The sequence below is a fragment of the Lynx rufus genome, unplaced genomic scaffold (assembly GCF_022079265.1).
Source record: "Lynx rufus isolate CCGP_SWC_20201006 ecotype Redwood Valley unplaced genomic scaffold, mLynRuf1.p SCAF_18, whole genome shotgun sequence".
NCBI classification, from domain to species: domain Eukaryota; kingdom Metazoa; phylum Chordata; class Mammalia; order Carnivora; family Felidae; genus Lynx; species Lynx rufus.
Genome location: NW_025814832.1, coordinates 4,948,760 through 4,973,253, shown reverse-complemented (window position 1 = coordinate 4,973,253; position 24,494 = coordinate 4,948,760). Strand labels below are relative to the sequence as shown.

Here is a 24,494-nt window from a genome sequence, read left to right as displayed (position 1 = left end):
ATATCCCCTGGAGCTTCCTGTGTCCCCTCTCAGCCACTCCCTTTTTCCTGTCCAAGCGGGACTTCCATACCAACTTCTAACGTCATAGATTAGCTTTACCTGCTTTTTTTGGACTTTATATGATGGAATGGTAAACTATGCACTCTTTTGTCTGGTCTTTGGGTCATTATTTTGTTTGGGAGATTCATTCAAAGTGTTGCATGTGTCAATATATTTTTTAATTTTTTTTAAACATTTTTATTTATTTTTGAGATACAGAGAGAGAGTGTGAGCAGAGGAAGGGCAGAGAGAGAGGGAGACACACAACCCAAAGCAGGCTCCGGGCTCTGAGCGGTCAGCACAGAGCCTGACACGGGGCTTGAACTCACAGACCACGAGATCATGACCTGAGCCAAAGTTGGATGCTCAACCGACTGAACCAGCCAGGCACCCATGATCGTCCACCTTTAAACATTCTCCCTTTCACCCCAGAATGGGAATTAATTAATTAAAGAAAAAGAGAAAGCATTTTCAATTACCAGCATCCCATTTTTTTTCATTTTTAATGTTTATTTATTTTTGAGAGAGAGAGAGAGAGAATGAGCAGGGGAGGGGCAGAGAGAGAGGGAGACACAGAATCCAAAGCAGGCTCCAGGCTCCGAGCTGTCAGCAGAGGCCGACGTGAAGCTCAAACTCACAAGCTGTGAGATCATGACCTGAGCCGAAGCCAGACACTCAACCAACTGAGCCACCCAGGCGCCCTACCAGCATCCCATTTTATATGTATGATGCTAAAATGTTAAATATAAGTTGTTTCCTTTCCTACCTCTGTCATTATGTTTCATTAAGGTTCAAGAGTGAAGTAGAATGGGGACTTTTCTACTATTCATTTAATATCTGCATATCGCCCCAAACAATGGCATGGAGATAAGCTTTTAATTAATAGCTCTTCTGATTTTAAAGGCAAAGCAAGCTGTCAATATCCTCATGGGGATGTGATGAGATACTTCCATTCGTTAAGATTAGAGACAGCAAACTGATATTTAGAAACGATTATTCCTGGGACACCTGGGTGGCTCAATCAGCTAAGCGTCAACTCTTGATTTTGGCTCGGGTCATGACCTCACAGTTCGTGACATCGAGACCTGAGCTGGGCTCCGCTCTGAGAGCTCAGAGCCTGCTTGAGATTCTCTCTCTCTCTCTCTCTCTCTCTCTCTCTCTGCCTCTCCCCCCCTCAAAATAAATAAACATTGAAAAAATAAAAAAGAAATGATTGTTCCCATTTGGAAATATTTCCAAAAGCAAGTTAGAAGTAGAGCTCCAAATCACTGATAGCTTCTGTTGCTGTGCAGAGCCACAGACCCACTCCCCGAGCTCACTCAGCACCTGTACTGAGAGCACTGCTTTTGCTGCAAACTTAGTTCGCCTGATTAATTTAGCAGGAAGGAGGCTGTGTTTTGTCCTCCTGCATTTTGAGTATTTTCAGAATCACAGTTTGGTCCTATCAGCTTTCTATTCAAATGAGACCAAGTAACTTTTTCAGAATGCTTACAGTTTTCTGTAGGTTTTCTTAAGAAAACCTGGCTTATATTTTCTCTTAAGAATAAAATTTTAATCCTGGGGCACCTGGGTGACTCAGTTGGTTAAGCGTCTGACTTCGGCTCAGGTCATGATCTTACGGTTGGGGGTTTGAGTCCTGAATCAGGCTCCATGCTGACAGTGCGGAGCCCGCTTGGGATTCTCTTTCTCTCCCTCGCTCCCTGCCCCTCCCCCACTCGTGCTTTCTCTCTCTCTCTCTCTCTCTCAAATTAATAAACTTAAAACATTTTTAATCCTGAAAGACAGAAACAAAAAACAAAAGATATGCTTATGTTCAACTGTAGTAGATTCTCTCAAATATATTTTCAAAGTGGTTTCTCCATCTACATTTCTTCCAGCAGTGTATGAAAGTTCTAACTGATCCACATCCTCACCTACTTGTCACTCTTTCCCGTTTTGGTCATTCTGGTGGGTGTGTAGTGATAGCTTTTTTTTTTTTTTTTTTTTTTTTCATTTTGGATTTAGTTCTCACCTCCTGGGGTGCCTGGGTGGCTCGGTCGGTTGAGCATCTGACTCCTGATGCTCAAGTCATGATGCCAGGGTTGTGGGATCGAGCCCCGAGTTGGGCTCCATGCTGAGCCTGGAGCCTGCTTAAGATTCTCTCTCTCTCCATTTGCCCCTCTCCCCTGCTCACATTCTCTCTCTCTCTCTCCCCACCCCCAATATATATATAATAATTGGCACTTCTCTGAAGCCTAATGGAGTTAGGCTGCTATTCCCATCATCCATTGCTGTGTCACAAATCATCCCCAAATGTAGACGCTTAAACAATGAACAGTCCTTTTACTATCTCGCACAGTTTCAGGTTTGAGGGTCAGGGTTTCAAGAAGTTGGCTGGGCAGAACTGGTTTAGACGTTCTGATGTGGATGCAGGCAGATGGGCGCTGGAGCAGCTGGGGGCTGGCCAGGCATCTGTCTCTTCACATGGCTCAGGGCCTATCCGTGTGGTCGGTCAGCTTGGGTTTCCTCACACCATTGTCACCTCAGAATGGACAGACGGCTTACACAGTGACTGTAAAGACTGAGTATTCCAGCAAATAAAGCAGAATCTACATTGTGTCTTGTGATGTAGCCTTGGAAGTCACATAGTATCACTTCCGTCATATTCTATTGACCTAAATAGTCACAAAAGCCTACTTAGCTTCAAGGAAGGGGGCATAGGCTCTGCCTCTAATTGGAAAGACTGTGAAAAGTTACAGTAAGAGGAACGTGTAGAATGGATAACTGTTGCCACTATCTTTGCAAAATATGATCTGCCACAAGTTTTTTTTTTTTTTAAGGTTATTGATTTATTTTGAGAGAGAGGAAGAGAGGGAACAAGCAGGGGTGGGGCAGAGAGAGAGAGAGAGAGGGAGAAAGAGAATCCCAAGTAGAGTCTGTGCTGCCAGCACAGAGGCCAATGCTGGGCTTGATCCCGTGAACCATGAGATCACGACCTGAGCTGAAACCAAGAGTTGGAGACTTAACCGAATGAGCCACCAAGGCACCCCTGCCACATGTGTTTCCATACATCGACTGACCCTTCTGTGTATGCCGGGGCCCATCATTTGTCTGTTTTTCTGCCTGGTCATCTTTTTCCTTACTGATTTGTAAAATACATTCTGGATGCTAGGTTTTTTTTTTTTTTTTCCTTTCCAGATATATGTATTGCAGATATATTTTCCTATATTCTGAGGCTTGTCTGCTCTGTCTTTCAGTGGGTTTTCATGTGTGTGCATGAAAATTTTTATTGAGCTAACTGTAGATTCGCAGGCAGTTGTACGAAATAATATGGAGACATTCCTTAGCCAGTTTCTCCAATGGTGACATTTGCAAAAAACTACAGTATAATATCATAACCACAGCCAAATATAGGATGTTGACATTGATAGAGTCTCATTTTATTCGGATTTCCTGTTTCAGCTGTGCTCACTTGTGTGTGTGTCTGTTAAGCTCCATGCAATTTTACCACCTGTATATGCTCATGTATCCACCACCATGGTAAAGTTACAGGAAGATTCCAGCACCAGGGGCCCTAATGTTTATAACCACACCCACTTCTCTTTTGCCACTCCCACTCCTGGGAGCCACTGATCTGTTCTCCATTTTTTTTTTTAATTTTTTTTCAACGTTTTTTATTTATTTTTGGGACAGAGAGAGACAGAGCATGAACGGGGGAGGGGCAGAGAGAGAGGGAGACACAGAATCGGAAACAGACTCCAGGCTCCGAGCCATCACCCCAGAGCCCGACGCGGGGCTCGAACTCACGGACCGCGAGATCGTGACCTGGCTGAAGTCGGACGCTTAACCGACTGCGCCACCCAGGCGGCCCATGTTCTCCATTTCTAAAATTTTGTCATTTCAAAAACGTCAGACACAGCTCACACCTATTAGGATGTCTACTATAAAAAAAAAAAACAAAAACAAGTGTTGGCAATGATGTGGAAAAATTGGAACTCTTACACTGTTGGTGGAAATATAAAGTGGTACGGCTGCTGTGGAAAACAGTATAATTCTTCAAAAAATTAAAAGTAGAATTCTCATATGACCCAGAAGAATGGAAAGAAGGATCTTGAGGAGATATTTACACATTCATGTTCATAGCAGCATTATTCACAGTAACCAAAACATGGAAGTAACCCACCCAAGGGTCTATCAATGGATGAATGAATAAACAAAATATGGTATATACATACAATAGAATGTTATTCAGCCTTAAAAAGGAAGGAAATTCTGGGGCACCTGGGTGGCTCAGTCGGTTGAGCGGCCGACTTCGGCTCAGGTCATGATCTCGCGGTCTGTGAGTTCGAGCCCCACGTCGGGCTCTGTGCTGACGGCTCAGAGCCTGGAGCCTGCTTTGGATTCTGTGTCTCCCTCTCTCTCTCTGTCCCTCTCCCGTTCATGCTGTGTCAAAAATAAACATTTAAAAAAATTTTTTTTTAAAAAAGGAAGGAAATTCTGACCATGGTACAACATGGATGAACTTTGAGGACATTATGCTAAGTGAAAGATGCCAGACACAAAAAGATGACTACTGTATGATTCTACTTACATGAGGTACCCAGGGTAGCCAAATTCATAGAGACAGAAAGTAGGTTGGTAGTTCCTAGGGACTGAGGCAGAGTTATTGTTTAATGGGTACAGAGTTTCAGTTTAACAAAGAGAAGAGTTCTGGAGATGCGTGGTGATGGTTGCATAATAGTGTAAATGCACTTAACATCAATGAACTGTATGCTTACAAATGGTTAAGATGCTAAATTTTATGTTATGTGTATTTTACCACGATTACAAATAAAAGTTATATAAGTGAAATCAACATGTAACATTTTGGGATTGGTTCTTTCGGTTTAGTGTAATCCCTGGAGATTAATATGTCTTTTAATATTCTTTTTTAAAAAAATTAAAACCTTTTTCCCGGGGCGCCTGGGTGGCTCAGTCAGTTAGGCATCTGACTCTTGATTTCGGCTCAGGTCATGATCTCATGGTTTGTGAGTTTGAGCCCTGCATCAAGCTCTGTGCTGACAGTGGGGAGCCTGCTTGAGATTCTCTCTCCTCTCCCTCTCTGCCCCTCCCCTTGTCATGTTCTCTCTCTCAAAATAAAAAACAAATTTTTTTTTTCCTTCTGGTATTTATTATTTAAAGTTTGTATTTATTTATTTTGAAAGAGAGAGAGAGCAGGGGAGGAGCAGAGAGAGTGAGAGAGAGAATCCCAAGCAAGCTCCCTGCTGTCAGTGCACAGCCTGATGCAATGCTTGAACTCACGAAGTGAGATCATGACTTGAGCTGAAATCAAGAGTCAGACACTTAACTGACTGAGCCACCCAGGCTCCCCTATTTATTTATTTTTTAAAGTAAACTCTGGGGGCACCTGGGTGGCTCAGTCAGTTAAGTGGCCGACTTCGGCTCAGGTCATGATCTCGCGGTCCGTGAATTCGAGCCCCGCATCGGGCTCTGTGCTGACGGCTCAGAGCCTGGAGCCTGATTCGGATTCTGTGTCTCCCTCTCTCTGACCCTCCCCCATTCATGCTCTGTCTCTGTCTCAAAAATAAATAAACGTTAAAAAAAAAAAATTAAAAATAAATAAATAAATAAAGTAAACTCCAGGACTCCTGGGTAGCTTAGTTGGTTAAGTGTCCAACTTTGGCTCAGGTCATGATCTGATCTTACAGTTCATGAGCTTGAGCCCTGCGTCAGGCTCTGCACTAACTGCTCAGTCTGGAGCCTACTTCAGATTCTGTGTCTTTCTCTCTGCCCCTCACCTGCTGTGTTCTCTTTCTCTCATAAATAAACATTTGAAAAAAAATGTTTGCTTACCCTAAAGTCCTGGAGATATTATTTTCTACACATTTATTATCCTACTTTACACATTTAGATCTGCAGTCCATCTGGAACTGATTTTGTGTACAATGTGAGGTTCAGGGTCAAGAACCACTTTTTTCCCCTCCCACAGATATCTAGTATCTTTTATTGAAAAGACTGTCCTTTCCCATAGCTCTGAATTGCCACTTCTGTCACAAAACACATGTGGGTCTAGGGATGCCTAGATGACTGTCAGTTAAGCGTCTGACTCTTGATGTTGGCTCAGGTCATGATCTCACAATTCGTGAGTTTGAGCCCTGCATCAGGCTCTGTGCTGACAGTGCAGAGCCTGCTTGGGATTCACTCTCTCTGCCCCTTCCTTGCTCATGCACACTCTCTCAAAATAAATTAAAAGAAAAAAAGAAGGGGCGCCTGGGTGGCTCAGTCGGTTAAGCGTCCGACTTCGGCTCAGGTCATGATCTCACGGTCCGTGAGTTCGAGCCCCGTGTCGGGCTCTGTGCTGACGGCTCAGAGCCTGGAGCCTGTTTCGGATTCTGTGTCTCCCTCTCTCTCTGACCCTCCCCCATTCATGCTCTGTCTCTCTCTGTCTCAAAAATAAATAAATGTTAAAAAAAAAAAAAAGAAAAAAAAAGAAAAAGAAAAATACTAAAGCCCAGAGAGATAAAGATAGTTGCTCAAGATCACACAGGTGGTAACAATAGAGCTAAAACTTAAACCCACGCAGTCTGATTCCAGAGTTCACGTTCTTAACGCCTGAGAAACGGGCTCCAGTACTGAGTGAGGCTCAGGATGGACACAGTGGGGAGATGAGCCCGGAAGCCCCTTCCATCTTCTGCCTGCAATGGAGCCAGGTCTCCCAAGGCTCAGATCTGGACACAGCACCTGGGCCAATGGCCACCCTGCCCCAGGATGCTGCTGGGGGCAAGGCCAGTGTGCTGATGCCCTCCAGTGGCTACCATGGGGAAGAACAGACAAAGTGTAACCGTGAGGCTGAATGGGCGTACGGGCAGGGGACCTGGTTAGTTCTTGCTTCCTAGTCTCCACTCTCACAGAAGAGACGATACAGGGCATAGGCATAACAGATCTTTATTTTACCAGAAGGGACAGGCAATGGGGCAGTGCAGCATCCAAGCCCCAGACCAGACATGCAGCATCCACATGCAGGAACAGCTACACAGGCTGGGGCAGAGCCAGAAGTGGGACACTGGGACCTCTGGACACCCACAGCATCCCTGCCAGGATGCTTGGGCCCGGGCTCTTCTGTCTCCACTAGAGCAAGAAGACAGAGGACTGGGCTGCTTCCCCATGGCTGGAACCCTATCACTCTGGCCAGAAGGAAAGATGGCACGGGGGATATGATGGAGTCTGGCCAGTCTACAGCACTCAACTCTGTGTAGGGTTGGCACAGCCCTGCCCACTGGAAGGGCCTGGCCCGATACCCAGGACAGCACAGCCCTAGCAGGAAGACGGTCTACACACCTTCTAGTCCCCAGTGGGGGCTAGACCCTGATCCCAAAAGAGTTTAGCAGAGTTGGGACCAAGCCCCACTCCACCTAGTAGGGACATGTCCATGAAGGGGACTTCCCTGAGCACAAGCAGGGGCCTCCTAAGGCAGTAGTAAACTGAGGGAGCTGCTATAGACAGGAGGCCTTGCCTCTGCCCCTGGGTAGAGAGAGAGAGGTTAAGGTAGGAGAGCAGGCCTGGGGCTGGGGGAGGCTGAAGTAGGGCAGTGCCCGGCTAGGCCGAGGGGGTCTGGAGCGGGTGAGGCTGGGGACTTCTGGGGTCGGGTTTAGGGCTGGGAAGACCAAGCCAAGAGAAGGGAGGGTGGCCATCCTACCCAGACCCTCCGCACCCATGCCGAATTTTGGCAAGGGCCACGGGGAGGATGGACAGATGCACAGAGAACTTCAAGGCACCAGGATTCTGAGGAGCAGCAGGGCTACTGCCCCCCGAGACAGACAGTGATTATAATACACGTCTTTAGCTTAAACTACATGATGTGTGTAGAGGGTGGGAGCAGAGAGGGACAGAAAAAGACAGACAAAGGAGGAGACGTACAGGGAGAGGAGGGTGGAAGAGACCAACGAGATGAATGTGGCAGTGAAAGTGAAGGTGTGGGGGGAGGAGAGGAAGGAGACAGCTAGAGACAGGACAGAAGGGAAGACAGCCACAGAAGGCCTGAACACGCAGCACTTCTGGTCCCTACAAAATAAGGCACCAGAGTCAGTAGCGTTCCCGTTGTCGCTGTGGTAGGAAAACGGGTGCTGGAGGGAGAGGCGGGCGGCTGCTGACGGGTGTAGGTCTTTGGGAGCCTCACGCCTGTGCGCCGGTGGCCTTCTTGATCAGGGGTATCTGCAAGGAAGGGAGGCGCCGTGAGGCCTCGGCTCTGCGGCCCGTGACTGCCCCAACCGCAGGCGGCCAGCACTCACCTTAGAGAGGTCCATGCCTGTGAGGGCGTGCACAGAGGCCGGCAGCTCGGCCAGCAGTCGGTTTACCTCCGATGTCACTTTGCTGTTGTCCCCACTGAGGACCACAATCTCATCGACTTTGGTCAGCGGGGCAGCGATTTTGGCAGCAATCTAGGTGGGGGAGGTGGGGGAGGGCTCGGTTTGGTGCACTCTGTCCTCCTGCCCTGCCCCGTCCAGCATCTCCCCTTCCTTTCTCCACCTCGCCTAAACCCCACCCCAGCTTGGGTGGCTCTTATTTGCAAGCCACGGTCAGTGAGACCCAGTGGGCCAGGGATGGGCCTGTGCCTGTTGCAGGGTTCCTGCCCCCCCCCCCCCCGCCGAGCGCTCTCACATTTAATGTTTCTAGCCAGCCCATCGCTGTGTTCCTGACAAGGCCCAGCCGGATCCACCCCGGGGCAAAGGCCTCACCTGGGGCAGGGCCTCCAGCACCAAGGCCATCTTGGCTGCATCCCCATATTTCTGGTAGGCCTCAGCCTTGAGCTTCATCCGCTCAGCTTCTGCCTTGCCCATCGCCTCGATGACTGCTGCCTCCGCCTCCCCGATTTTGCGGATCTTCTCAGCCTCCGCCTGTGCTAAGAGGACCTGCTTCACCCTGCAGGAGTTCAGGCCAGGCAGCATCAGTGCGAAGTGCCAGGGGCCCCTCAAGCCTTGCCTGGGGGCCAGCAAACCCTCAAGCCCTCTGCTCTGCCGGGTGTCAGGGGTTGGGGACCTAAGGAGGGAGGTGCCTTCTTCAGGCTCTGGCAGAGAGAGGCCACCAGCTGCCAGATGCAAATGGGAGAGACTAGCCAGGGACTGGCCAGGATGCCCGCTGTGCCAAGTACCATACCGGGCCCTCAGGTCTCCTTTATCTAGTTCAGCCTTCCCAACAGCAATCCCACTGGGAAGGCGGCACACCCCCACCTCAGTCAGCAGGTGCTGGGAGAGGCGGCTTCCATGCTGGGACTGGAGAGGTGGATGGGAGAGGAGCCTAACTAGTCCCCCCTCAGCCAGGGGCGCTCACTTTTCACCCTCGGCGATCTGCTGTATGCGGTGGGCCTCAGCCTCGGCAGGACAGCGCACTGTGGCAATGAGCTCCTTATCTGTGCGCAGGATCTCCTGTGCCTCCACTGCGATCTGCTTCTTGCGCTGTACAACCTCAATCTCAATCTCTTCCTGCCGGATCTTCTGCTGCTCACGGGCTCCTTGCAGCTCATAGGCCAGCTGGGCCTCGGCTGTCTGCGGCAGGAAGAAGGGCAGCACGTCAGAGGCTGGCTGCCAGGTCCCGAGCCCTGAGCCCCAACCTGGGATGCCCTACGGCTCCTCACCTTGATGTTGACCTCCTCACTGAAAGCTGACTTTTGTAGCTCGAAGGCTCGCTTGGAGTCGGCGATCTTGGTGTCTGCCATGAACTTCACATCCAGCATCTCCTTCTTGCACTCGGCTTCCTGGCAGCAGGAGGGGCAGGTGCTGAGGGTTCCCTCAACCTACCATGGTCCCACCCCCCCGAGATCCCTGGCCCTGGGGGCAGGAAGGAAAGCCCACGTACCCGGATGCCTGCGTCTCGCTCGGCCTCGGCCACCCCAATGTCGGCATCTCTCTGTACCACGGCAGTCTGTGTCTTGCCCAAGGAGCTTAGATAGTCCACTTTGTCATACACGTCCTGGGAGGGAAGGGGGAGTCATCCTTGGGAAGAGTCATAGGTACAGAGGTGCCCCTCCTGCCAACACCCCCCTCCCAGGGGGATGTGGGGGGCTGCAGCCTTCCTATCGCACTGCACCTTGATGGTGAAGCTGAGGATCTCGATGCCCATGCGGCCGACATCAGGGGCCGCCACCTCCCGCACCAGCTTGGCAAACTGATCCCGGTCCTGATAAATCTGCTCCACGGTGAGGGTCCCTGGGAACAGAGGGATCATGGGCTGGTTCCCTGGGGGCCCAGCCCACCGCAGAAGGGACGAGGCATACAAGCAGCAGTCTGACTGCATGCCCACGTAGTGCAGTCTGAGCTGGGTCTTCCCGGGGTTTCTTCTTCACAGTATTTAACACTGAGCCTCCTCTTGCAGAGTCCAGGCTGGATGAGGAAAAGTGTCTCAAGCAACACCAGGAGCCTGGCCAGACTGGCGGCCCCTCACCTCCCCATCCCAATGCCCTCTCCCTCAAGTCACCGGAAGTTGGGAAAAGAAACCTTGGTGGGACTGACAGACCTCCCTGCCCTGCCCCACGCCCCTCCCTGGCCCTGGCTTGGAGAGACTGAGAGGTTCCTCAAAGGCAGCAGAGGGGTCCCTGGGAGGGGCAGGGCCTTACCAAGGATGGAGCGCAGGTGTCCCTCCAGGGTCTGCAGGACGACGTTCTTGATGTCCTGCACGTTCTTGCCCAGAAACTGCTCGCAGGCCACTGCCAGGAGCTCCTTCTCCGTCATGATCTTCACCTGCCAGTAGTCACAGAGGTGCCTGAACCAGGCTGGAGGGGGGCAGATGGAGTCCCCAGACCCAGAGATGTGGAGGATGGTGGCTGTGCCCCTCCCCTCTTTTCTCAGACCCGGAGGCCTAGGGGCCAGGAGGGGACAGAGTCTGTCTGAGGCCTCTGGTGGGGACAGCACACATGGAATTCTTACACTGACAATTTTTATCTTCACTGGCAGCCTCGGGCCCTGACACGGCCTCTCTGCTGGGCATTTGGGGCTCATCTCCCCACCCTCAGCCCACTCACTATTCCCTCGTTAGCCAATTCCTCCCATGCAGTCTCCCCACAGGTGGGAGACCTGCAGGCTGAGGGGCAGAGAGGGCAAAAAGGAAAATGAGTGATAGGGACACAGATACACAGACTAGGGAAGAGAGCCTGGACAGGGCAGGAGACAGGTCCAGGGGGATGCCACCGAGGGTGGGTATCCACCTGCCTTTCATACCCGAGGTATTAAGCCAACCACCCCTCACCAGGAGCCTATAGTATGGTTGCACCTTGCTGCCCTGTGACGTTGAGAACTGGACTGGAGCAGGAAGCCCCTCACCCTGGCCCCGAGCTGGGAACATAAAGCAGCCTCCGACAACTCCTCTGCCTCATGTGGCCTCCCCTCTTGTCCCCTTTAGCCCCCTCCCCAGGGAACAGGGAAGGCCTGGATTCTGGGGCGTGGCACTTCCAACACCTGCAAAGAATGGGGTGGGGTTAGTGAGCCAGGAGCCCTCAGCACTGGTTCTGTCTCTTGCGAGCCCGCTGAGGAGAGAAGGGGTGTCTGTTAGTCCTACTGAGTGGCCAAGAGGCCGAGTGAGCACATTCCGGTGACGATGACCCTCTCTTGGAAGGGGGGCAGGGGAAGGGGCACTGGAGGGAGACTGCCCCTGGCTGCCGTCCTCTCCTCCTCCCCCCAAACCCCGGCACAGGGACGAGGCAGCTCAACGGACATGCGTGGGGCTGCTGAGTTACTATACCTGGGCGACACCCGTCACAGTTAAAGCTACCCCCTCGGCCGTCTCTACGTCCTCGCAGCGGGGCTGCAACGTCATAATCTCTAGGGAAATCCTGCCAAGAAATGCAAAACAGGGGCATGGGTCTGGGGGCCCAGGGCCTGGGGTGTGGGGAGAGTCCAATACCTCACTGCTCCGACTGGGACAGGCCAGGGGTCCTGCTGCAGAGGGTGGGGTGGGAGCTTTGAGGGGTCGTAGTCAGGAGTCTGTGGGGAGATGGGTGGGAAGGCAGAGCAGCGTGGGTGCGGGTGGCTCCGGGGGAAGCAGTGTAAGTGTTCTGCCCACGGCACACATGTCTGCTCAGATGAGCCTGGCCTGCAGAGTAGGGAAAGGAAGTAGAGCAGTGGTTGTGGGCGGTCTGGGCCAGTGCGGAGAGTCCAGGTGTAGCTGTGTGTGTGTGTGTGTGTGTGTGTGTGTGTGTGTGTATGTGTACTGGGAAAAACACGTAAGCACTGGTACTCCGGGCTGGGCTGTGTGGGTCATCCACGGGTGCCATCTGAATGTCCCCCCAGGGGCCTTCACCTGTCCTCAAGGCACCCCAGGAGGCTGCCCAGAGAGCCCTGCCTACTAGCCTGGCGTACTAGGAGTATGCCCGCTGCTGGGCCGAGACAGAGGTGACCCTGCGTCTGCGCCTGGCCAGGGGAGTCCTGCCCGGTCCCTCCACCTGGCAACAGGCTGGACTTGAAGCCTACCCTCTGGGGTTGGGCCCAGGTGGCTCAAGTGGGGAACCGGGGCTGAGGTCACACGAGGGCATCCTGGCCCAGACAATCTCCAGGGTCCACATCAGCCAGCTTAAAAGGGACATAGGTATCTGCAGTTGTCTCAAGTCAGTAGCAGTTTGGAGGCAGAGCGGGGTTTCTTTAGCCAAGGGTGTCGAGGGAGGCTGGGACCCTACTGGTTCCACACAAAGTGCTCTGAGTTTCTCAGGCCTCCGTGCTGAAGCCTGCCTGCGCATGGCTACAAGGAGTGGGTAAGGTGGGGACAGTCCCCTTCCCCGTTAGAGCCGGCAGGCTGGGTGAGGAAGGGAGAGGTGGTGCGGGGTTGTGCCTGAGAAGCCGGAAGGGCAATTTCCAGCAAGGTAAGGGGATTGGTAAGATGATGTTTGGGCCCTTCCGGTCTGGGCGCCCAGCATGCAGGCTCTGAGGGGGCAGGGGCTTTCTGATGCTCACCGCAGTGCCTGGAACTGGGAAGGTGCTCAACAGGGAGCTGCTGAGGGAAGCAATGAAGATGACCACCTGCATATTACAAAGAAAGCGCTGGGAGTTACCGAACACCCTGGCTCAGGAATGGGTTTCATTGGCTACAGCTGCATGGCAGTGAAGAGCGAGACATCGGGCCACTTGCTTTTCAGAGTGAGACTGGGGAGCACCTGGGTGGCTCAGTTGGTTGGGCGGTCAGCTCTTGGATTTCGGCTCAGGTCACGATCTCACAGTTGGTGGGATCCAGCCCTGTGTTGGGCTCTGCACTGATAGCGTGGAGCCTGCTTAGGATTCTCTTTTTCCCCTCTCTCTGCCCCTCCTCTGCTTGCTCTCTCACATTCTCTCAAAATAAATAAATGGACTTGGGGTGCCTGGATGGCTCAGTCGGTTGAGCGTCTGACTTTGGCTCAGGTCATGATCTCTCAGTTCCTAAGTTCGAGCCCCGCATTGGGCTCTGTGCTGACAGCTCGGAGCCTGGAGCCTGCTTCTGATTCTGTGCCTCCCTCTCTCTCTGCCCCTCCCCCACTCATGCTCTGTCTGTCTCTCTCTCTCAAAAATAAATATTAAAAATTTTTTTTAAATAAAATAAACGAACTTTAAAAATACCACACACCCATGTGCGTGCACACACACACACACACACACACACACACAGACCGGATTAATAATAAAAGCTTAGGTTTTTCTAGCACTTCTTTTCCAAAAATCTCAAAAAGCCCTCATGTTGTTTTACTTGCCTTTCCAATATCCCTACAGAACACGTAGAGGACATGATTCCCCTACTTCGCACACAGGGAAACTAAAATCTTAGTGACAAGAGATTTTCTCAAAGCCTTCTCAACAAAAATTAGGAGCAGGGAATGGCCAAGGCTCATTTTGCTGATGCCTGGCAAGGAGGTCGGAGGAGCCTGACGAACAGAACTTTTCATGGGACCCATTTTCTGGCCTTGTGAGAAGGAGGGCTAGGGCTCGACACTGGGGTGTCAGCATGGACGGGAGGCTGGCAACGGGCTCCGCAGGACCTGGAGTGGTTGGGACTGAACCCTTCCTGTCCAGACAGCCGAGTTCTGGCACACAGGGGCCTGTGTCTCCTGCCTCACCTTACCCCTTGGCATCCAAGGACATTCACTAGCGGACCTGGGAGGGGTTCCAGAATCCCTTGCTCTTTCCCCACTAGCAGCCCCAGTCAGTGAGGGCAAGGGAACTGGGGATCTCTAGGGGTCCATCCTGGCACCCACGGCAGCACAGGTGGGAACAGAGGGGAGGGAGGCACACTTTCGGAGGGGAGTCCATCTGGCTCCTGCCTGCCAGGCCCCGCTGGGCAGGAAGAGAGAAGGTTAGACACAGAGGAGGAAGCAGGTGGGTTATTACCTGTGCAACCCCTGTTACGAATAGCGGGACCCCCTCCGACGTCTCAATATTCTCACAGCGACACAGGATGGTCATAACCTCCAGAGACAGTCTGAGGAGCAGCCAGGGGGAGGGAGAGGTAGGGAAAGGAAGGGGTAGGAGGGGACACAGCAAACACACACAGTGGTTACCAGACAAGCAACGATGCCGGATGCCTGGGGCAGGGCGGGGTTGCTCTTAGTACTTTAGCCCTCTACTGCCAGCTCAGCCTAGGGTTGTAGGGGGACAGAGGAAGGCCCCTTGCTGGCCTGAGGCCTCTGGGTCTCTTTTCCCATACCCCTCTAAGGAGGAGCGGCTGGGCTGGGGAAAAAGCCTACGACCTGAGGTCGGGAGGCCTGTGCACAGGGCACCTGGGTTGCCCACCACCTCACTTTCCCAGGAAACTCCTGGCAGACTCCTGGCAGGAGAGTCTGGGAGACTTAGTGTCAGCTCTACTCTCCAAACACAGGCAAACCTGTGTTTCCAGAAATTGGACAGAAGAGGCCACTCTGGGGATTAACGAACCACAGCAAATACCAAATCCTGCTTGGGTTTGTGTTACATATCACTAAGTAGGCAATTTAGGGCCAGGAAAGCCCAAAGAAAACCTTGGATTTTCTGATTTGGGGGGCTAGGTGTCAAGGAAGGCTGGAGGAGAAAGGGTGTCCCTCCCACAATATTCACAGGGACAACTGGGAGGTGACGGGGTAATTCACTTTGGGATTTCCAAAGTTGGGCAGAGGCAAAGAGAGTCACGGCAAAGAAAATGAAGCGTCTTGAAGCTGTTTAGGCCTCCCTAGCTGGGCCTCCCTCGCGCAGCACGTGTGTGCGAGTGAGCGCAGGGTGGCAGGCCAGGCAGAAGCCGGGATGCTGACAGTGTGGACAGTTTCCTCCAACCAGAAGAAGGGAGGACAGTGGCAGAAGCTGAAGGAGCAGAGGCAGGCGGACTGGGGGATGGGGGTGGGGGATGGGAGCCCCGCCTCACCCAGCACAGTGCCAGCCCGGGGGGCTCTGGCTGTGCAGGTGTGGAAAGGTTGCCTTCATCGGAGCCCCTGATACTGGCACTCCTTGGCCTGAGAGGACTCAGACAGGAACCCACTAAGCTCTCTTCTGGGGAAGGAGGAGAGAGGGAGATAGGAGAGAGGGAGGGAAGGAGGGAAGGAAGGAGGGAAGACAGGAGGCTGCAGCTCAGATGCCAGAGGTGGAGGATTCACTCAGGTAAGGGAGAGAGCTGCCACATCAGGGCCTCAGGACAGCACAGGATGTGGCGGCAAAGCGCAGCAGGCAGGGTTTCATCGAGCCTGGCGAAGAACGGCTGACAACGGAGGTGGGGGACCTGGAGGGCGGTGTGCGGAAAGTATCTCGAAGGGGAGGCTAGAATCCAGGCTGGGTTAGAAGCCTCTACTCTGACCTGAGGGGCTCTTCCTGCCGGCCTAGGGAAATAGAAGCCCCAGCTTGTAGAGACGTCCTTCAGGTAGGCTAGGGGTCGGGGAAGGGACTGCCCCTGGACACAGAGCCCAGGAAGGGGCGGGCTCCAGGCTTAGACCACCCAGCAAGTGGCACCAGAGGGAGAATGCTAAGCCTGGGTGTGTGAGGTCAGTTTCCCAGGATGACGTACAAGGCCCTCCACTCCTTACTTCCAAACGTACTGTCAGAGAAGCTTGGCTCTCCTCTCCTGGGGCTCTGCTGCCTGGAGCAAAAAGCAGGAGGGGGTGCTAAGAACGTAGAGAAAGGGCTGCAGGCGTGTCACCCTAGCAGTGGATGCCTGCGCGGGACAAGTCTCTGGGTAAAGTTGCAAACTCTCCAGGACTGGCTGTACCGCAGTGTCTGGACGACTTACTCGGTTATCCCAGGACTGCAAGGCATGTGGGGTGGGGTGACAGTACCTCTGGAGAGGGCACCCCATGGCTTTCGACAGGCCACTGGCCCACTCAGGAGGGCCTCGTGTCCTCCTGAGAAGAAGTTGTGATCAGTACTGGTTATACTCTCGGACACCTTTGGCCTTGAGCCAGGAGAGTCCCCCAGGATTCCTCAACTCGGGCCGAACAAAGTGAGGGGAGAGCAGAGGGGGTTACGGGAAATCAGTGAAGTTAAAAAGGTGACCTGCTTCCCCATGGCCCTGACCCTGGCCAACACCCTCAGTCCCCCTGGAGTCTCAAGCGTAGAGCTCGGCGCAGCCACGGAGGGCCTCTCTCTGCTGACTGGGGGGGCTGGGCCAGAGGGGGATTTCCACCGCAATCGCTGCTGTTTTCCCTCCGGGGTGGCCATCACTTCCCCTCCCTGTTGCGTGGGTCCTGGCCTGGAAGGATCTGGGCATAGTCAGGAAGGGGGTGACGGTGGAAAAGTGGCTGGCACACCTCTTCTCCTTGTGGGTAGGCAGTGAGGGAGCCAGGAGAGGCCCAGGCCAAGTCTGGTCCCGCTGAGGGTTCTGGGGGAGCCCCAGGGAGAGCCGGATGGTGGGCCCTCTGGGGGGCTGCAATGTCCCTTCCTCTGGTGAGTCTTTCCAGACTGACTGAGGAGGTCCAGACCTGTTTTGCCCAGCCCGGCACCAGTTCCTTAGATCCCCACCCCCTGTCGGTAAGCTGCGGCTATCATGGAGCCCTTCACAATGTGCATCCGTCATTCTCTGCCCTTTAGCCCTGCCTACACTGTCCAGGCCTGCACGGGTGAGGGCGTGTGTGGGTCTCTTCAGCCCTTCCTCTCCACAGGGAATAGGGCTGCAAGAATAACTGAGTTAGGCTCAGGGAGTCAGGATTCTGCTTGGGCATGACCCTGGATTCTCTGGGACAGAAGTGACGTCTCCAGTGGAAAAAGCATACCCACTAAGGAGAAGGTGCCCGCAGACAGACCCCCTGTGTCCCTGTGCAACCCATCTCACCTGCTTCTTAGAAGGCCCCCAGCATGGGAATGTGGCAAGGGAGGATGCTCTAGCTGACCGGGGGGGGTGAAGCGGGGAAGGCTGGAAACCCTTTTCTCCCTTGCCCACCAGGATGCCAGGTTCCCCAGCCCCCGGGCCCTTACCTCTGAGTGTCGGAGATACACCACCAGGCCCAGGCCCAGCCGCCAAACACGTACTGTTTATAGTCAGAACCACAACAGCCCCCTGGAGAGCAAAGCAAACCACTGCTGGTCAGTCAGTTCTTGGGTTTGTCTACCCCCCATCCCTCCAACAGCAACTCTGGGTCTTTACTCACTCTGACAGTTGACAAACCCCACTGTTGGGTGCTGAGCTTACACAGAAATGAGAGACAGACAGGGATGCCTGGGTGGCTCCGTCGGTTAAGCCTCTGATTTCAGCTCAGATCATGATCTCGCAATTCGTGAGTTCCAGCCCTGCATTGGGCTCTGTGCTGACAGCTCAGAGTCTGGAGGCTGCTTTTCCCTCTCTCTCTCTGCCCTTCCCCCAACTGCTCTCGATCTCTCCCCAAAATAAATAAACATTAAAAATTTTTAAATAAAAAAAAAAAGGGAGACAGACAATTTGGTAGACAATGTGCATAGAAAGAAGGCTATCCAATGAGTGGTTCCGCATGTAAGTACTTTCAGAGAACAGAAGTTGGTGGGCAGGAGTGAGCAGGAAAAGCTTCATCTTTCATTTAACCATTCATTCAACAAACAAGTAGGCTGTTTCTGTGCTAGGAATAAAGAGATGAAGATACAATTCCTATCTTTTTTTTTAAATTTATAATTCCTATCTTTTTTTAATGTTAATTTATTTTTGAGAGAGAGACAGAGCACGACTGGGGGAGGGGCAGAGAAGGAGACACAGAATCCGAAGCATGCTCCAGGCTCTGAGCTGTCGGCACAGAGCCCGACGTGGGGCTTGAACTCATGAACCGTGAGATCATGACCTAAGCTGAAGTTGGATGCTTAACCGACTGAGCCACCCAGGCGCCCCTACAATTTCTACCTTGAAGGAGGTGGGAACTTTTCCTGAGATAATTGTAATACCATGTACCAGGGAGTGTGCAGAACAAGAAGGGGTGCAGGGTACATGGGGGGTGGGGGGGCACTGGGAGGCTGAAGGGAAGGAGGTGTCTTGGAGCCAAGATGGGATCCTTGCTCATGCCCAGCAGACACATCTCAGTAAGGTTGGTTCTCTACTTCCAGGGCTTCAGAGTGACTGTGTACTTCTTATGGGAGTGAATGGGGAAGGCAAGGCCTCAAAACAAAGGCCAAACTGTGGTACCAGTGGCAGAAGTGGAGACAAAGAGAAAAGGCCTGAAAAGGAAGTGGTTCGTTCTTATGGGGCGCCTGAGTGGCTCGGTTGGTTAAGCGTCAGACTTTGGCTCAGGTCGTGATCTTACAGTTCATGGGTTTGAGCCTCGTGTCAGGCTCTGTGCTGACCGCCTGGAGCCTGCTTCAGATTCTGTGTCTCATTCTCTCTCTGCCCCTCCCCCGCTTGTATTCTGTCTCTCTCTGTCTCTCAAAAATAAACAAATGTAAAAAAAAAAAATTTTTTTTAAGGAAGTGGTTCCTGAAAACTATATCTACTAAACAGAATGTTGAATCGGGCCCCGACTCGGATCCAGCTGTAGACATGTCCAGCATGCTGGCATAATGTCTATGCAGAAGTGAGAAGAACCAATTCCTGAAATTCTTGTTGTGAACTGATAATACCAAAATTATTCACCGAGTTCAAGAAAACTTTAGTAAAAGCTAGAGGGGCAGTTTCCTTGCAGTGCAGAAAAATGTGCAGGAAACAGATGATTCAAAGGAAATGGGATTTGGGAAAAAGCCAGTGGGTGTCATCATTTTTGTATTCACAGACTTCAGTTTCCAGGAAAGCCTTAGGGTGTGTGCCTCCAAAGGTCAAGGGTCAGGGGTAGTTTCATGTAGCTGGGTTACAGTGTCTCTGAGGACCCACAGAGGGGTACAAGCAGGGTAGAGGGGCAGAGGCCAGATCATAGAGTGTCTCCCGTATCAGGCCAAAGAGCTGGGTGTGTGTGTGTGTGTGTGTGTGTGTGTGTGTGTGTGATGGCGGGGGGGGGGGGGCGGGTGGTCACACAAGGATTTAAGGTGAGGAGCAACAAAATTACATTTACCTTTTAGAAACACCACTTTGCACAAGGTGGAAGAAGGGGGCGGGGTGGCCAAGGAGATTGGGTAGAAGCCTCTTGCAATGACTTAGGCAAGACATGGTGGCTGATGTCATGGAGTAACTTCTAGAGCAGTCTTGTCCAAGAGAACTGAGAGGGTGGAAATGTTCTATGGCTGCACTGTGCAATATGGCAGCCACTAGCCACATGTGCTTACTGAGGACTGGAAATGTGGCTGGTACAACCGAGGAACTGAATTTCTAATAAAAAATTTTTTTTTTAAGTTTATTTATTTTCAGAGAGAGAATGCGCATACACATGGGAGAGGGGAAGAAAGAGAGGGAGAGAGAATCCCAAGCAGAGTCCGCTCTGTCAGCAGAGAGCCGGACTCAGGGCACGATCTCATGAATCGCAAGATCACAACCCAAGCCGAAATCAAGAGTTGGACATCTAACTGACTGAACCACCCAGGCTCTCCTCTGATTTAATTTAAATTTAAGTGGCTATTGGCTACCACATGGGTGCACCTCCAGAGTACAGGTTTGAGTGGGTGGTGAAGTCAACAACGGAACCAGAGACAACACAGAGAACAGGGAACTGGAGACAAGTTTTGGACAGGTGGAGGCGAAGGACAAAGACCTCACTAGTGCAGAAAGCCTGTCACCTTAAAGAACTGGTGTCCGAGACTGCTCCCCGAGAGCCAACCCAGTTTCCTGGGCCTGCCTCTGTGCACAGTGTGCAAGGAGCCGAGTCAGAAGTCCAGGGAGTAAGGCGCAGCCCCGCAGTGTGAGTAGGGGTGGAAAGAGGCCTGTTTCTCTGGAGGGGAAATAACTGTCCACAAGGCTGTTGCTCAAGGGAAGCTAGCGTAGGCTTCTCTGCTCTGGGGAGTGGGGTAAGGGAGGCCTCTAAGGACAAGCAGTCAACCTGAAACCTAAGCCATCTCGGGATCTGGAGAAACTGAAAGGGTCAAAAAAATCACAGCTTGTTTCACTTTGGGCCTGGTGAGGGCTGGGGCCTCCAGCGGGTTCCAGGGCACTTCTCACTGTGCTGGGGGTGGAAGCGGTAGAGGTGGGGTGGGATCGCGTGGGGGAAGGGGGTGTCCACCCTATACCTTTAACTTATTCTTTGACCTTGAGAGCAGGCTGCCACAGCCGAAGCTGGGCCTTGGCCAAGGGCAACATGGCCAAGTTCCCAGGGGTAGCAACAACAGGAAGCGCTCGTACTGCCAGTCTGCCCCACCCCCAGCAGCTTCCTGCCCTGAAAGGCATCTCCCTCCCAGATTCCTGGTCACACTGAGCCTGAGCACCACGCCCAAGAGAGGACACTCAGGTGCCCCTTCCTTGTCGTCCCTAGCTTTCATTCTCTTCACACCTGGAAGTTTCTTCTAATTTTATCTCACTTTTTCTAACTCAACTTACTTGCCTTTGCCCTGTCCGTATCCAAGCTGAAGAATTACACGCCAACCTCTGTTCCATTCTTAGCCCCTCCAGACCCAGTCTATCCCTCTACCTTCTCAGGAATATTCTGCTCCCTTCCTGCCTCTCTTCTACCTTCTTCCCACTTCTCCAGAAGACCATACTCTACAAGGGGGAGTTAGTCTTTTTTGAGCCACAGCCCCTGTTAGTAGTCCAGCAATGCAGGAATGTTGATAAATGCATAAAATACATAAGAAACAATTATATTGAAAGTTTATTATTTATTTGTCAAATAATTTTGTCAAATAAAAATTTATTTGTCAAATAAAATAATTTATCAAATTATTTATTAATTTAATAATTATTAAAACCACCAAATGTGTGACATGTAATACATAGTAATAGGTGTGAAATAGTAACACATTAAATAATAAAATCTAGTGGTTAATAACTAGCTAAACTTCAAGTACTGATGAGCGTAAATATATATATATATATATATATGTATATATATATATATATATATATTTTAAACCTAAGTTAACATAGGGGCGCCTGGATGGCTTGGTCGGTTAAGTGTCTGACTTCGGCTCAGGTCATGATCTCACGGTCTGTGAGTTCGAGCCCCACGTCGGGCTCTGTGTTGACAGCTCAGAGCCTGGAGCCTGTTTCAGATTCTGTGTCTCCCTCTCTCTCTGCTCCTCCCCTGTTCATGCTCTGTCTCTCTCTCAAAAATAAATAAACGTTAAAAAAAATTAAAAAAAAATCTAAGTTAACATATAGTGTAGTAATGGTTTCAGGAGTAGAATTTAGGGATGCTAAAACTACTCACTTTAAAAAATTTTTTTTTCAATGTTTTTTATTTATTTTTGGGACAGAGAGAGACAGAGCATGAACGGGAGAGGGGCAGAGAGAGAGGGAGACACAGAATCGGAAACAGGCTCCAGGCTCCGAGCCATCAGCCCAGAGCCCGACGCGGGGCTCGAACTCACGGACCGCGAGATCGTGACCTGGCTGAAGTCGGACGCTTAACCGACTGCGCCACCCAGGCGCCCCTAAAACTACTCACTTTTTAAAGAAATTTTATTTAAATCCAAGTTGGTTAACATGCAGTGTAGTGATGGTTTCAGAAGCAGAATTCAGTGAGAGCATAAATGACTTCAAAGGTACCTGCTACAATGGCAGTATGGTAGGAAAATACCTGCTAATGTTAACATGGATTGTGGCTGACATTTATAATCCGAAGAAAGGCTAACTTTCAATTAAGATTAGTGACAAGGTCGGGAGCATGTCTTTCCCCCATCCAAACGCACAGACCTCTAAATTCTACCCACGGACCCCAGGTTAAGAACCTCTGACCTAGTGTAGAGATGAGAGAAAGATGTATGGTGTTTGGATTCCCCCTTTAAAATTGCTAAAAGGAGAGAGAGAGAGAGAGAGAGAGAGAGACAAAAAGGTTCGATATTACAGAATGAAGAAGGGAGGTTAGACAACCAGGAAAAGTCCTCCAGCCTTTTCAGGTGCAGAAGATGACCAGGAGATTTAACGGCATCCTTCTCAAATTGGGCTGAATGTGATGCCTCCAGACCTAGATAGATGCAGGCTTAAGTAACCAGGTGGGGGGCAGGGCTGGGAGTGGTTGCTCTGCCCTGCTCTGCTGGGAGTTCTGTGAGGGGGAGCTGCATCTCTATCCGTCTGATCGGCTCAAATCCCCAGGTTCTGTTATCCTGAGCCTTATCCCTCCCTCTTCTCTCCTACCCTTCCTTGACTACAGCGCCCTCAATTCTCGGCACGGCCTCCGCTCCCTCCTAAAACAGGGGAGGGAGGCCACTGCATTGGCCTCTGGCCAGAGGACCAGATTTCCGGCAAGTGGAAGGTACAGAGCAGCCTAACTCAGGTGCTCCTCTCACCCCTTAGTCTCTCCACAGGGACAGGATTGGAGCTTTTGTCTCCTCAGCTCAGGGTCTGGACTTCCAGAAAGAAAAGTCTACAAGAGAAAGTGCCATGCAGATTTTCGGGTTCTAAACGTCTTCTTTAGGACTGGGGTCTGGGAGACAGGTGCAAGTCTGGCCTCAGTGCTCTCTGGGGGTCTCCCTCCTAAATCCCAAGGCCACCTCTGGTCTTGTCTGCTCTTCCCTACAAGAGTAGGAGGGTCCTGATCAGGGAGGGCCGGGATTTCCTGTCCCAGTGGAGAGACTGATTTTGAGATCCAAACCGAGCCAGAGGCCATGTTCTGGGGTAAAAGTTCCCAGTGGATTCATCACACCTCCCCAAGGGGCAGCTACAAACCTTGGTCTAACTCACCCTCTTCTACCCACTTCTGTAGCCAGCCCTAACAACTCTGCACACAGGCTGGAAATTGACATTGATAGTAGGAAGTAAGACCTGAAGGATTCCTGCAGCCACAGGCCTCCAAGCTGTCAGGAAACCACCCTTCCCAGCACCTGTGAGCCAGCCAGGGTTTGCACAAACTGGTGGCTTGAAAGGCTTCAGCCTCTCAAGATACCCAAATACACAATTTAAAAAGCAGCCTTAAGGCAAAGATACCTCTCCCTTCCCCAGCACAGCAGTCAAGCCCCACCTAAGCTCCCAGAAATTCTGGAGTCTGTAGCATTTTGCAACCGCGGCGACACAGCCCAGAACCCGGTTTCTCAACCTGTAGAGGCCGCACCCGCATCTCCGGGGAAGGGCAGTGCCAGTAAACCCCAGCAAGCCCTAACCCGCTCAGAATTAACGGGAACAAAAGGATCCCCGTCCCAGGGCCCCATCCCCAGGCAGGCACCTGCCCTCCAAAGCCTCGAGACCCACCCCAAGGGCCGGGCCCTGGAATCCAGCCAAACCGCTACGTTCTGGGAACCACGGGTCCCCTCCCCACGGCCTCAGTTCGGGACCCCCTAGGCCACAGTGGAGTAGAGGGGAGGAGACCGTGCCCAAGGAGGAGGCGGAGACAGGAGGGAATAAACACGGGAAAACACGCAGTGGGAGGGAGAGTCTCGAGGGCTCGGAACACCGCAAGTGTGAGAATGGGGGTCCCCTCCTGTAAGGTTCTCGGGCCCAACACCCGCGCCCCCACCTTCCGCACTGCCCTCCGCCCTCTGAGCCCCTCCCCGGCCTAGCCCGTCCCCGCTAGGTCCCCAGCCCCGCACCCACCCCGCGCCCCCTCTTCACCCACCTTCGCGGGCACAGCCCGCGTCCCAACCCTCTCCGCCCCGGCGCCCCAGACCCAACCCCCTCGCCGCCCTCTCACCTGAAACCACCAGCGCCTCGTTGGGCCCCACCGTGTGGCAATTGCCCATGGCGCCGGTGGGACGGAGGGCCCGCGGGGAACGCAGAGACCTGTACGGCACGGCCCGCACCACCCGCACCGCCGGCCGCGCCCAGCCTATCCCGCCACCCCCAGCGGCCGCCCGCGCGCCCGCCCGCGCCCCTCCGCGGTCGCAGCCCCACCGGAAGTGTAGCGGCGGAGGGCGGGGCCGGCGGGCGAGAGGCGGCAGTCAACGCGCTTCATTTCCCAAGGCCCAGCTCCACAGCGCCCGGGAAGGCGCGCCCCCCCCACCCCCGGCCGGCTGCATAACGACCGCCCGGCCCTGCCTCACCTCCCCGCACCCACCCACCTTACCGCCGGGGGCCCTGGAGTCCCGCCGCTCCTGCTCTTACCCGCGGGGAGA

At 52.6% G+C, this 24,494-nt stretch overlaps 1 protein-coding gene across 4 annotated transcripts; it reads right to left on the bottom strand.

Annotated features, from left to right (window-relative positions):
• Positions 1–6,947: 6,947 nt before the first annotated feature.
• Positions 6,948–24,220, bottom strand: FLOT2 (flotillin 2). 4 transcript variants are annotated; one of them, XM_047080715.1, is made up of 11 exons: positions 24,074–24,220; positions 17,394–17,475; positions 14,355–14,445; positions 10,628–10,751; positions 10,102–10,220; positions 9,871–9,984; positions 9,650–9,769; positions 9,346–9,560; positions 8,754–8,937; positions 8,307–8,456; positions 6,948–8,229 (listed from the first exon to the last, which is right to left on the bottom strand). In XM_047080715.1, exons 1-11 carry the CDS (start codon positions 24,120–24,122, stop codon positions 8,191–8,193), a joined length of 1,287 nt encoding a protein of 428 aa, XP_046936671.1. In that variant the 5' UTR covers positions 24,123–24,220; the 3' UTR covers positions 6,948–8,190. The 4 variants fall into 4 exon arrangements, with proteins under 4 accessions (XP_046936671.1, XP_046936670.1, XP_046936672.1 ...); XM_047080714.1 differs by lacking the exon at positions 14,355–14,445 and adding an exon at positions 11,749–11,839 and having other exon boundaries at positions 24,074–24,218; XM_047080716.1 differs by lacking the exons at positions 17,394–17,475; positions 24,074–24,220 and adding an exon at positions 11,749–11,839 and having other exon boundaries at positions 14,355–14,375.
• Positions 24,221–24,494: the final 274 nt, after the last annotated feature.

Bases quoted from the DNA above. Each gene is read 5' to 3' on its own strand.
- FLOT2 (XM_047080715.1), bottom strand. From the start codon at position 24,122: ATGGGCAATTGCCACACGGTGGGGCCCAACGAGGCGCTGGTGGTTTCA. The intron at 10,221-10,627 runs GTAAGGCCCTGC...CTCTGTTCCCAG, and splicing joins ACACCTGCGCTCCATCCTTG to GGACCCTCACCGTGGAGCAG. The intron at 8,230-8,306 runs GTGAGTGCTGGC...CCTTCCTTGCAG, and splicing joins CAGGCATGGACCTCTCTAAG to ATACCCCTGATCAAGAAGGC.